The sequence below is a fragment of the Acanthopagrus latus genome, chromosome 12 (genome assembly GCF_904848185.1).
Source record: "Acanthopagrus latus isolate v.2019 chromosome 12, fAcaLat1.1, whole genome shotgun sequence".
NCBI lineage: Eukaryota > Metazoa > Chordata > Actinopteri > Spariformes > Sparidae > Acanthopagrus > Acanthopagrus latus.
The window spans coordinates 5,396,709-5,409,990 of record NC_051050.1 but is presented as its reverse complement, the minus strand read 5'-3'; the positions used below and the strand labels follow the sequence as shown (position 1 = coordinate 5,409,990).

Genomic DNA, 13,282 nt, shown 5'->3' with positions numbered 1-13,282 from the left:
CTACACGAGTCACCAGGGGTCAGTTGTGTGTTATGTGGGTAAACAAACAAGAATGCATGGAATATTAAATATGATATCTCTGCTATATGTATTTTGATCCTTTTCTAAAAAAGTCCAGTGTTGTTATAGTTGTTGCATGAGGATTCATCTCTTGCATCCTTAATTTGAACTAATGTTTTAATGTATGTGTGTTAGCCTTATGTTTTATTTTGTCATCCATTTTTCCTTTAATAGTCTAATTTTACTTGCACATTTGTACTTTTTGCATTCTTGAAAGACATTTATATTTTTCTACATACATCTGCATTCCTTGTCATTATTGCTTTGGATTAACAGCTTCTTCCATAATAAAACCCACCAGTGAAAAGGTGCGAGCAGGTCTTCCTCAGCTTGACGGCCTGCTCGTACAGTTTGCGTGCGCTGCGGCTGGATCCAGGTACCAGGCGGTTCCTCATGGTCTTGATGCCTTGCTTACTGTCTGGGTTCAGGAAGATGACGATGGGATACCACTGGGTGTAGTTCAGAGTGTCCACAGCTTTGGGAGTAACATCCAATAGGGCGTGACGATCCTGAGGAAACAGGGTGGTTGAGGATTACATGATGTACGAGTATTTTCATAAAGCTGCTTTTCTTTTTTAGTGTACCGTACCTGTTCAATGATTTGTCGGATGGTGTTTAGTCTCACCACTCCAGAGGATTTCTCACTTCCTGCATCCTTGGGCTCAGTTTCTATGGGAGGGAAGAAATCATTTCACAATGCAGTCATTCAAGAATACACAATGTCTATATATGTTATGCAACATCGTATGATGTAAGCACTTACTGGCGATGACATATTCGTTCGGCATGTCATTAGCCAGTTTTTCATTCACTGCATCAGAAATGGGCCCGAATATCACCACAGGTCTCCTGAAACCAGCTGAACGAACAATCAAACAGGACACATATTTAGTCAGTGGTAGATAAACAATCAAAATATATTTTATGTGAAACTGCAGAGGAGCTAGTGGATAAATGATTTGGGTACCTTCACGTAAGACCACTCTCTCGTAGGCGGGGAATCGCGTGGTGACTGGAGCTGCACTCAGGTCCTCTCGGCTCTTGCGCAAGTCTTTCTTCTTCGCTGCCCTTTGACCTCTCAGCCTCCAGAAGTCTCCTCTGTCGTTACCTGATGCTGCCCGGGCGGCGTTCTGGACGTTGGCCATTTGCTCTGCTCTGTGAGACAAAATGAATACGAGCCTTAGTCAGCATCATGTCACATAACCAATTCTAACTTTTTTTTAATTAATGCTCAATTTTCCAAGCTAAATGATTTGGAGTGACTCTTGGTGATCTGAGCTGGGCTGGACTATAGAGCTGATCAGAGGATTTAGTAGTTGCCAGCTGCTTCAAAGCCAGGAAATGACTTTAATTTCTTCCAGCATGGCCAACACTAACAGTACAGCTTCACACATATTATACAAATCACTTTAACAAGTAATTAACCCAACACACATAACTACCCCACAAACCCTGCACACACCTGCTCTTGTTGGGGATGATTCCTTTCTCCATCAGCTGGTTGTCTTTGTCAGAACGGATTGCCAGCCAGTTACCCAATTTGCCATCATAAAGTGTGTCTGTCACTTTGAAGATCTCTCCTCTGCTGAAAGGAAGGCTCTGAGGAGCCTCCTTCTCATACTCAAAGTGTGTCCTGATGAAGAAGGAGTCACCTCTGCCAGATGCTAAAATGTCCTTGTACACTGAAACAGAAAACACATTTAAAAAAGAACACATGAGTCTGGGTTTATCCACTCACTGAGCTTCAGCAGGTAAAAACCTTGTACTAAAGACCACAAAACCAAACAAAAAACAACACTAAATGAAGTACAATATCTCACAGTATTGTGTTGTGGGTTTGGTGTACCAAGGGGCTCGATTCTAGGTCCAGGGCCTTTCTCGGTCTACGTACTAAATCTCTTCAACCCAAAATCTAAAAAATATCTATTGCTTATACAAACAATCCCCAACTTGACAATGCCATCAGAGTGTTCGGCTAAGTGAATCCAGTTATATATTGATTATGCCCCTTTATTTGGACTTTATTTGAATGGCAAAAGACACTGAATTCGTTTCAGCCTTTGTTTAAGCTGAGTGTAGAGTGTAGACAAAGGTAACTGTCAACTTAAGTGTGGGGTTCAAATATTTTAGCATGTTTTACTGTTTTTTTTGTACCTTCTTAAACATTTTGTTATTAACAACAATTAATATTTGTATTATTTTTATTAGCAGCCATTGTCTATACACAACAGTACCGTCAGGTTTGCTTTGAGCAAGAATGGTTACTTCTTCTCCTTTGGGAATCTCCAGGAGGTAGAGGACAGCATCCTCACGCACCATGCCCCTGAAGTCCATGTTGTTCACCTGAAACAGTCCGGACAGACAAAAAACACTTTAAGAAAAAGTGGTATTGTATAAAATAGACAGAGGATGGATTACTTCTTGACTGAGCCCATCTTTAACTGATGAACCATGAGACACAACACACAGTAATCAGTTAAAGTTAAAGGCCCAATCGAAACTCTGTGTGGTTACATAACTTTAACTAAGCCTTTCTTGTGTATGTCTTTCCTCTTCAAGCAAAGGCACCTACAGCCTGGTAAGAGTCTAAAGGGCATCCTGACTAACTTTGTCTTGTGCTGTTGAGTCACCTCAATGTTTTATCCGCGTGTATTTAATGTGGAATATAAGAAGTCTCACCTTCATGATCTGATCTCCTGTGCGCAGACCCTCCTGCTCGGCCGCGCTGTCTTCCTGAACGCCAGCAATGAAGATACCGACATCATTTCCTCCCGCCAGCCTCAGACCCACGCTGTCACCTTTCTGGAAACGCACCATCACTGTGTTCGGCCTGAACGATGAAAGCAAGATTTCAGTCACAACAAAGGAAATGAAAACAAAGAAACTTCTACACAAATTTGAGCTGATCCAACTGATGTGTGGTGAAAAATCTCAACAGTGTGACCAGGATTACTTTTTCAAATACACTGACCCATATATTTCCTGGTCCTCTATGCTTGGCTTCACTGGCACCTTGGGGGGAGCATGAACCTTTGGGGCTACAATGGCCGCTGGCGCTGCCGAAATAGAAAAGACTGCAGTTTTCAAATTTGCATCTCGTCAAAACTGGTGATTGATATATAACTGAGAACACAAGCTTATACCTGGTGGTGTTTCTGCTCGAGACTCCTCCCTCTCTGTTGGTAAAGGGGGCGTGTCATCCACAGCTCTGTCAGGAGCTCGGAATGGTGTCGCCATGGCGCCCATTTTTGCCAGCCTGTTGGGCGGGTCCTCTCTGGAGATATCACAAGTTCAAGTATCAGAACACGTCTAATCATTCTGGTGACCGAAAACAGTGTGTGTACAGGTTATCATGCACCTTAAATCAATGCCTTTTACAACCTGTCAATCAATCAATCATTTTAAACAAATCTAAGGCAGATTTTTGGACAAATCCTGTCTCCCTCATTCAAGTATTACAGCTAACTATCAAGGTCTGTAGTGTATACTACATGTGGTCCTTTGCCGCAGTAGGTTTTATGTAGGTATATGGCTCAGAGTAATTCAGGTTCATCTATATTCTGCCAACAGGTAAGTGCAAATATAAAGAAGGTTCAGTAGGTCTGAAGATTTTAATTTCAGAAATGTGGACTCAGGGAGAAGAGCTCGACTACTTTGACTGAACGAAATTAAAGGATGGATAACTGGAATTAGACCTGACAAATTTAAGACTGTCTAAGACCTTCTAAGTACCTGCAAATATCCTGACAAAATGTGAGTTTAGCAGGGTAACTTTGCTGCATGTCATCCATCAACCCCTGAAACTGAAACGCAAAGCTTCTTCTCAAAAGTCGATCAAGATAAACGGTGAAAAATAAATGTATGGACAACTTAAATGTTATGGCACGTAGCGCATCACATTAAATCATTGAGGAGAAATTTCTCTGAATCCATTGATTAAGCTTCATGAGGCTTTGACCAACATAATCCTGCATTATCCTGATTTTCTGCTGTATTTAACAACACACCGATACTAAAACACGGGGGACGTCTTAGTAAAGCTGGCTTTGATCATCTAAAAGTGATTTCCAAATTTCTGTAGATCCTGAACCCAATAAAAACAATCAAGTCGTTAAATCTTTGGGGGAGGATCTAATTCCTTCCCATGGCTTTACAATCAAATGACATCTTACCTGGGCTTATCTCTCAGCCTCTCATTGGAGGAGTGGGAGGAGAGGTCGGAGTGGTGGCCCCGCCTGTCATCCTGTGGGGAGTAGGAGCGGTACGATTCGATCTCTGAGATATCTGCAATGCAAAACAACAAAACGGGCAGAAAAATATCATTCTGAACAAAATTTCGGGCTCCCTCGTTGTCTTCGTGTTCAGGTAATAAAAATCATCCAAAAGAGTGAAATGTGTGATTTCTCCTTGATGTGCCTGTATTTCTAAAAAGTTACATCATGAAAATTGTATTAAATATTCAAATGGCCCACAGGTCATGGAGACAGAAATGTGCACACGGACAAACAAAGGTCACATTACGACACAAAGTGGAGTACATGGTGTAATCATGCTCGAGGGATTTTAACAAAGATCGCTGAAACTTAACAGGACAATGATGTTTTCATGCATTGCAACATGGCATGATTGATGAAGCATGGCAATACGGCTACAGCAAAATGAGGGAGATGCACTTCAGGTGATTTGAACCTTGCATAGCTGAAAATCCTCACTCACAGTCACGCACACTCGATCAGGCCCTATTGTTCTCAGAGATGGTTACAGAGAGGGATGCTGGACGGCATACACCAGAGGCCTGCTGCGGTGCGAACCTTAACATAATGAAATTCTGTCATATCCAGTACTAGGATTATGATGCCAGATTAGATCACCCTGCCTGAGGCGAGTGACCACTTTCACACATGCACATGCACACACACACACACACACGCGCACACATACACACACACACCCAAAACCATACAAAGTGGGTCACCGGTCTTCTGGCTATCCCCCCCCCTCCGTGTAAACATTTGGTTGGTGAACAATCCACTCACACCACTTATCTAGATTGGTCCCAACCAATCACGGCATGCCATCTGGTCATGTGACACTAAAACCAGGTATAAAGGAGTGAGTAATCATTGGTGGAGGAACAATGATGATGGTTTGGTGAGTCTCTGGTTAGTTCATAGTGCTGGTTCTGCTATGTGAAGTATGTGTACATGTTAAATACTCAGGCAACTGGTTAGTGGTTAATAATCAAATAAAACTAAATACTGTGACGTGTGAGTAAAACCTTTATTTTATGAATGGAAAACAGGTTTGGAGGACAAATACAACAGCAACAACAACAGCAACAATGTTTCCACAGTTGATTTATATGAATTTCATACACAGTGGGTTTATATGTGATGATGGCAGCCACTCGCCAGTTTTTCTTTACACTGGATAGGACCTGCTGCTTTTCAGTTTCGAGTATCTCTCACCATCGAGCTCCGAGTCGCTGTCAACCATCGGGGGGACTCGGATCAGCACCTGCCGTTTGTCTCTCTGCACCACCAGCTGCAGCTTTCCGCGAGACTTCTCAATCAGCTTCCCTGCGTCACTCAGCGACAGGTTCTCTGTCACTGTACCATTAATCTGACAGAGAGAGAGAGAGAGAGAGAGATGGTTATCACTGCGCTACAAAAAAACAATGCAACAGTATGAGCCCTGCAGGATTCAAACAGTACAGCTGTGGAGAGACTTTAAAAATCTTTGAGAAGAAAACTTCCCTTTTTCTAATTTATTCAAAAATGTTTTTTATAAATACAATAGGCCTGGAAACAGATGATGTGGCTGCTAGAAAAAAAACATTTAACTGATTGTTATTTTTTTTTTTGTTTAACTGTTTACATTTCACTGCTGTTCTTTGCCATCTGTGATATAAAAAAAAAACCCCATCAGATTTCCACAGTCAGAGAAGGTAAAAGTGTGCATTTTGATTGTGGTTCAGTTGCACCACATACCGTCTCTTCTGCTGTGCTACTGACAGCAGTGTCAGCCCAGGTTTCAATCACAGTGGACGGCAGTAGAGGAGGCTGTACCACTGTCTGAAAAGTGCTTTAGCTCATTTCACTGACAGAGTCATCTCACCATCTACTTTCTGATTTTGGTCATTTTGTATAGTTTACAGCCAGCCATGCTATTGCTCCTCAATTGCTAGGTGTCAAATGACGCAGTTACGAAACAACACTGATTCAACACAATGCAAGTTGACTCAGGTTCTATATAACAGATGATTCGAATCATCGACTTATATTGGCCAGCTCTACATGACATCATAAATGATGGTAAGTTTGAGCAGAAGTTGGCGTTTGAGCTGACCACACCGGGCCTGAAGGCCCCAAGAAAAAGTTATGTCATCTTAATAATCAAATTGATAATTTTGTATGCAAGACTGAAATCTATTTGTTCAGCTTTGTCTGATGTGAGTCTGATGTGCTTATTTTTTCTGTTTTACGTCACTGTAAATTGAATATTGTTGGTTTTTTTGTCAGACAAGATAAGCTCCCAGAAAACATCACTTTGGCCTCTTAAAACTTGTTAGGGGTGTTTTTCACTATTTTTAACCATTACATGTCCAGTGTGTAGGGTTAAGTAGCATCTAGTGTTGAGGTTGCAGAATGCAACCAAAAGAATACCCCTCAACTACACTCATCTACAGTGGCTGCTAAAATGCAAAAAGCCCTCTGTAGAGTCAGTTTTTTGTTCATCTGTTCTAAGCTACTTTAGAAACATGGCAGTACATACAACAATTCTTTGTTTTAGGTGATTAAACACTAGTGAAATTATATCAAATATTTTATTCCATTTCTCCTCACGTACAAAAAAGAGAGATTAATCAATTTAATAATATGACTTATGCATCCTACTCTCAGGCAATGCTTGACAGTGAGAGAAAACGTTGACCCTACCTTTAGTATGATGTCCCCTTCCTGCAGATTCCCATCTCTGCTGGCAAGTCCCGTGTTGGTCATTTCTTTGATGAAGAGCTGACTTCCCAGACGAAGGCCATACTCTGGAAAAGATGGTGAAAAAGAATCATCTTGCGTGGTATCATCACAGAAACTGTGTTTTAAAATTGGTGGTATAAAGCATTGTGGAAATCTGGTATTCTTGTTTACTTATTCTTGATCACTCAGTTACTGATTCACAGTAAATGAAAAAAACAGAATTTATTTAGCGCTTACATGTTCTTTAACACCTGGGAAATTGCTTGCCTTTGTTTGTTAAATGCAATAGCATTCTTACTTCATGCTTCAGTTCTGAATCTCTGGTAATTTAAAATTTTGAAGGTTCCAAGTATATAATTTGTTTATCAGAATGAAGTCTGACAGCTCAACAATAGAAACTAGTAAAAAGGTTTGATGGTTTCTCACCTTCGTTGGGCCGGTTCTTCAGCAGCAGCACACTCAGGGGTTTCTCCAGTGGTTCCAGGTCCCGGACGGGGCGGGGCAAAGGGATGGGCATGGCAGCAGGTGACGGAGAGCGGTCCAGGCGGTCTCTGCTCCCACTCCGCTTCAGCGGCTCCTCGTATTTCCTTGGGTCACTGGGGATGCGGTCACGTCCTCGTTCAAAGCTGTGGTCGCGCCGTCCTCGAGCTGGGCTGTGGCTGTCACGCCTGGCACGCAGGTCTGGGCTGTCGGTGCGGTCCAGAGTTCGCTCACTGCGGTAGCGTCTGTCTGGACTGTACTCCCTGTCGAGGGCTCTTTCACTGCGATAACGCCGATCAGGACTGTGGTCTCTGTCTAATGCACGTTCGCTGCGATACCTTCTGTCCGGGCTGTAGTCTCGGCCTAGTGTGTGGTCTCCCCTGTAGGGCCGCTCTGGGCTGCGCTCTTTGTCCAAAGTGCGACCTCTGCTGCCGTCTCTCCTGTATTGCCGGTCCGGGCTCAGGTCTCTCTCAGCGCTCCTGCCACGTTCCCGCCGGTCATAGTCACGTTCACGTGTGTGATAGCCAGAATCCATGTAGCCTCCTCCGCCACGTTCCCTCTCCAGGCTGTGGTCCCGCCCACCGCCACTCCGGCCGCTGTACACACTGCGGCGGTCCTGATCGTAGTTGTAATCATCATTGTAGTCGTTGTTGAAGACTCTGTCATCAGGTGAGGGGGGTCGGTTCAGCAGATTGACTGGGACCTTCCTGGGCCTCTTCACTGTCTGTTGATTAACAAGACAAAGATATCTTCAAATAATCATAATTCTTTATAAATTACATTTCTGGGTTTGTAACCTTTCTTGTTGCTAAAATTAGAGAGACAGCAATGACACACACGGAGAAAGAGAGAGCGATCGATATATGTGATAACATTTCCGAGTCAGTTTCAAACCAACAACATCATAACTGTATGTTATGCAACTTAAATGCATACATTTTCATCATAAACCAACAAAGAACCAAAGGCTTTACTTACAATTTTTGCTACTTTGCCACACTTCCTGAGGGTCTGGACAGCAAAGGTGTGGAGAGCCCCCTCCATGGCGATGGCATTCACCTGCACCACTCGGTCATTCTCACTAAACACAAACACACACTGACGTAAGTTTGACATGCTAAAATGAATTTAAGTTGAATTTAAGTTTATAGTTATTCAGGTATTCTCAGGCTGCAAAATGTAAATCCCAAAATAAAGACATAACTTTTATATGTAATTTTATATTTTCATATGAACCTAGAGCAACATATAGAACACCGACCGGCATTGTATTTGTTCAGCTGATAGCTAGGAGCCTCACTAAATTAAATGTGACCGCTGCAAGTAAGGAAATAAATCTTTTAAGCCATAAAAATATGTTGGACAGCTTTGATTTGTTTTTAATCACTAAATTAATCCCAGTTGTCAGTTGCCACATAAAAGTTAATACAAATATTACACAGACTGATTGATTGAATGAGTCATAGGTTTGTGTTGGAGAACTATGCCAAAGGGGATGGTGTAAGCAAAAGTTACCTATCAAGGATATGTTTTTTTAATTTTAATACAGTATGTCATAAAAAAAGACTGTAAATCAAATACTGACAAAATCTGTAATGTAATTACAATAAAATGGTCCTGATAAATATTTTTCTAGCCCATCGTGGTCAATCACACACAGGAATATTAAAAGGGGCAGTAAAATCTCTACAAGGGGTCATAGTTTAGTTATACCCCCATTGAATGAAACACAAATAGTAAGACTTTAAAATTATGACCAACAACAATACGCACAACAACAGGCCGTCGGCAGGTCCTCCCTGCAGGACGTCGGACACCACAATGGACGTCTCACCACTTTCCTCGTTCGGGTTGTCCCGCCCCCCTGACACAGCGATGCCAAAGCCCATCTTTGGATCCTGAGGACAGAAAATACAACATATATCATGTCGTGTGTGTGTGTGTGTGTGTCCTTTAATCCTTGTGGTGTGCGTCAACTCACACTGTATCATCATGGCTGCATGTGTATTGTGCATTGTGATTAAAGGGATTTTGGCTCAGATTGCGATTACAGTTGTACATACTGGAGTCATGTATGATTGTGCAGTAGTTCAGGGCCTACATGTCCATCTTCTAGCGTGGTGTGTGATTAACAACGATGCTAATCCCTTGGCTTCAAAATATCGAAGTGTGTATGAGCAGTGTGACAGTACATTTAAATTAAAAAAAGTGTTGAATATATGTCAACAAGCCCAAACAACTCCGTTTTAAAGGCTCCTCGCTTCCTTGGCAACATGTTTCGGATTTGAATGATTCTACCTGCCACCGCTCCAGTTCGCCCAGATGAGATTAGGTCAGAGATTTGATGACCCCGTCTCTTTATCCCCTCCCTTCCATCTGTACTTAAAAAAACCCCACACAATTCTACTCTTCCCTCTGTCTCTAACAGATGGCCACAAAGGCAGAGGGATGGAAAAAGCATGAGCAGAGAAACAAACCGAGGGGGAAATAAAGGACCACAAGAGAAGCAGACATGAAGACAGAAACAGCTTGACAAGAAACATGTTTGACGTGATCAGATTTTTCAAAAGGTTTAAGAGCAAGGGAGAGAAGAGATTACCGATAAAACAAACTAAAAGAAAACAACTGGTGTGTTGTTTTTCAACTGTGTTAGAGAAGCAGGAACATCAGCACACTGCTTCACGAATAAGAAATGGCAGTAAAGACTGTTAAAGCCACTGTGATACCACTATTCTACTAGTGGTTGAGGCAGGAAATGATGGGATATAATGTGCGTGTGTGTGTGTTCCTGTGAATGATTATTCAAGAACACTACATACTGTTATTTTGAAATAGCAGCAACTCTGTAATATTGCAAGTAAACATGGAGACTTTTGTGATTTCATGTTGTTTTGTCATTGTTACTGAATGTAATTTTTAATTATTAAAAGGAATAAAAGAAAGGTTAAAAACAGCTGTGTGTCTGTTAAGTCAGATGATGGCTGTCTTCTTCTGTCAGGCTTGTCTAGTTTTTACATTCTGTTAAAGTTAGAGTTAGGGTTATTAGGATTACTTTGTTAGAGTTAACAACTATATTTTATCATGTCAAGCCAAGGCTGGGAAATAAATTAATATCATATCATGATATAAGACTATACACTGTAAATATTAGATTTAGGAAATTATTGTATTGTGATGTAAGTGTGGTCTTTTCTGCATTGTGTAAAATTGACTGTTCTACTGTTGTAACACTCATCTTTATTTTGTCATTATATCCACATCACTGTGGAAAATGACAGTGATGTGATTATATTTTTTTATATAAATCATTCTAAAAAATACTATTTTTACAATATTATTTAAATAATTATAATATATTTGTATATGTTATATATATAAAATATATATATTATTATTATTTACATTATACTTAAAAAAAGTTTTTTATTTATAAAAGACTCACTGTGTTAAGAAAATGTCAAATTACCTACAATCATCCCTACAATACTGTTGCAATATTGATACTGAGGTATATGGTCAAAAGTATGAAATCTGACTTTGTTGCCCAGTTGCAGCATTTATGGAGTGCTTTTGAGGAGACAACACCAAAATATCAAAATATTGACACATGTCATATATTGTGATATAGTCTAAAAATATTGAGATATAATATTCTGGCCAAATCACTCAGCCCAATATCGAGCCTTGCTTTGCTACATCTCTGTTCCTCAGTGTTGACATCTGGCCATGTGACCGTGCAAATTATTCAACCCCACATTTTTAGTGTATGTAAATCTGTTGAAACCATGTTCAAGTAGGTAACACAACCACCATATGTTGTTTTTCTTTTGTAATGTTAAGTCGTGTCTGTTATTAAAAAGTTACAAGTAATATTTGCATGTTTACATGTAGATTTTTGTAAAAAAGGCACATTTTTGTTTATTCTACATTCTTCCATATTCACTTAAACCATTTTGCTAAATGTGGCACATTTACAAATGAATATTATGTTCTTATTCTATGTTATGACTATCAACATGCATGTTAAGTTTCAAACTCTTGGAAGGTTTCTTTACTTTCCTTGAAACCATTCCAGGTGTTCTTACATATAGAGGCAGTAGCAGAGGCAAGACATTTAAAAAGCATTTTGTTAACAAATGGCAGAGGAGAATAAAAAGTGGATGTACGGAGCAAATTGTGACAGCTGGCTGTGGCAGGGTGGAGATTCTGGGGTCACAAGCCTGTGGCAGAGGACCTTTTTGCATTAAATCTGCTTTTCTGGCTCCAGTGAACCTCAGCACGAGACAATGAGCTCATCGGGATGATTACCTAAGCCCAACTGGTTTGCTCTGCTTACACAGTCATACACGTGTTTAACATTTACAACAGTGTTGAAGCCAGTTTCCTTGGCTGGTGGAGAGATGCGAGTCAAGAGATACAATGTGAATGTAACCAGCGATGATCTCTACCATCAACTAGAATGTGTCAGTAGCACAGAGTATTGAAAGCTGGCACTGAATGTCCGGTCAGATTCATAGTCTTGCATATTAATTTGATCAAACAGATTATCTAAAACATAAACAGTGCCAGTTCAGACTGTTTCTTTTTTAGGCAAAGTTTTTGTTCTGATATGAAATCATATACACCGGTAATCTTTTCTAGATATTGGATGTCATTATGTTGTGATGTGATGTTATCTTTTCTGGTTTTAAAGGTTGTGTTACTGTTAAATTATGTCATCTTCTGAACTTACCTACTCCGTCATTATATCTTCATTACCAATGATTGATTGACTAAAACTATCACAAATTAAACTGGGCGTTTCCGTTAACTGACTTATTAATTAACCATTTCAACCCATCATACCAACGCATTAAATACAGGGCTGTAGTCTTCACTTTTGAAATACTGTGGTTATGAGTCCAAATTCCCCCTGTAGCACCAGACCCCAAAACACTTCATACAATCTTCTGACTATTTAAGGAAAGCACCAAAATTCTACCTTTTGCCTATAAACCTGCCATAATTGAATTTTAGGCCGACTGGGGGCAATGCAACCTGCTGTAACCACAAAACTGACATATTACTGACTTGCAAAATTGATATGGCAACCTGTTGGCAACGGTGCGTTATTATTTGCCCATTGAGAAAACATGGACAGCATTAGAATTCATTTGGAGCCGTGTTTGTGTCCACTTTGGAATTTTAGTCCAACAAAGAGATATGCTTTCTACCAACGTTTGAGTGAAATATGTGTCTCATTAGCTCATCAGTTCATCCTAGTAATATATAAATCTATAAAAGATAATATATTTGATCTTGCTGTGTTTGTTTTTCGCCACACAGCGAGCTCATGAGCTTACCTGATGAGGCTAATTATCATAATTCTGAAAATTAAAATGAATAATTTTCATGACTGAATAAATTTACTGTGGCTCTCCTTCAGCACACAGTGGAACGTCTGTCACATTTGTAATCATGTCCCTTTTTGCTCTCTTTGATATTAGCTGACTGCAACATGTCACACTAATCATTTAAGTACCCTCATGTGGAGCACTGTGTACAGCAGCCTGGTTGTATATCTGAAATTAAAACACTGTGAATGAGACGAGATCTGGTGTGTTTTCGGTGCAGATGGGCTCACCCTCTGCAGGGTCACGGTGTACTGCTCCCACACGGTCTCCTCCATGACCGGGTTCTGTGCACAGAGAGGGAAGATTACCATGGTTAGTTTCATTTCACTGAACAGATTAATAATGTAGTACGTGATGTAACGACAGAGCCAG

At 40.6% G+C, this 13,282-nt stretch overlaps 1 protein-coding gene across 3 annotated transcripts in view; it reads right to left on the bottom strand.

Annotated features, from left to right (window-relative positions):
- Nucleotides 1-13,282, bottom strand: part of tjp2a (tight junction protein 2a (zona occludens 2)) — a 36,838-nt gene that overhangs the window by 5,421 nt on the left and 18,135 nt on the right. For all 3 annotated transcript variants that reach the window (XM_037116424.1, XM_037116422.1, XM_037116423.1), the window contains 16 exons: nucleotides 13,141-13,194; nucleotides 9,291-9,415; nucleotides 8,496-8,598; nucleotides 7,464-8,241; nucleotides 6,999-7,102; nucleotides 5,529-5,682; nucleotides 4,233-4,344; nucleotides 3,204-3,334; nucleotides 3,032-3,116; nucleotides 2,740-2,890; nucleotides 2,295-2,403; nucleotides 1,523-1,742; nucleotides 1,028-1,215; nucleotides 824-919; nucleotides 650-729; nucleotides 359-569 (listed from right to left, as the gene is read on the bottom strand). In XM_037116424.1, coding sequence (XP_036972319.1) covers nucleotides 359-569; nucleotides 650-729; nucleotides 824-919; nucleotides 1,028-1,215; nucleotides 1,523-1,742; nucleotides 2,295-2,403; nucleotides 2,740-2,890; nucleotides 3,032-3,116; nucleotides 3,204-3,334; nucleotides 4,233-4,344; nucleotides 5,529-5,682; nucleotides 6,999-7,102; nucleotides 7,464-8,241; nucleotides 8,496-8,598; nucleotides 9,291-9,415; nucleotides 13,141-13,194 — 2,701 coding nt within the window. The remainder of the gene's footprint in view (nucleotides 1-358; nucleotides 570-649; nucleotides 730-823; nucleotides 920-1,027; nucleotides 1,216-1,522; nucleotides 1,743-2,294; nucleotides 2,404-2,739; nucleotides 2,891-3,031; nucleotides 3,117-3,203; nucleotides 3,335-4,232; nucleotides 4,345-5,528; nucleotides 5,683-6,998; nucleotides 7,103-7,463; nucleotides 8,242-8,495; nucleotides 8,599-9,290; nucleotides 9,416-13,140; nucleotides 13,195-13,282) is intronic.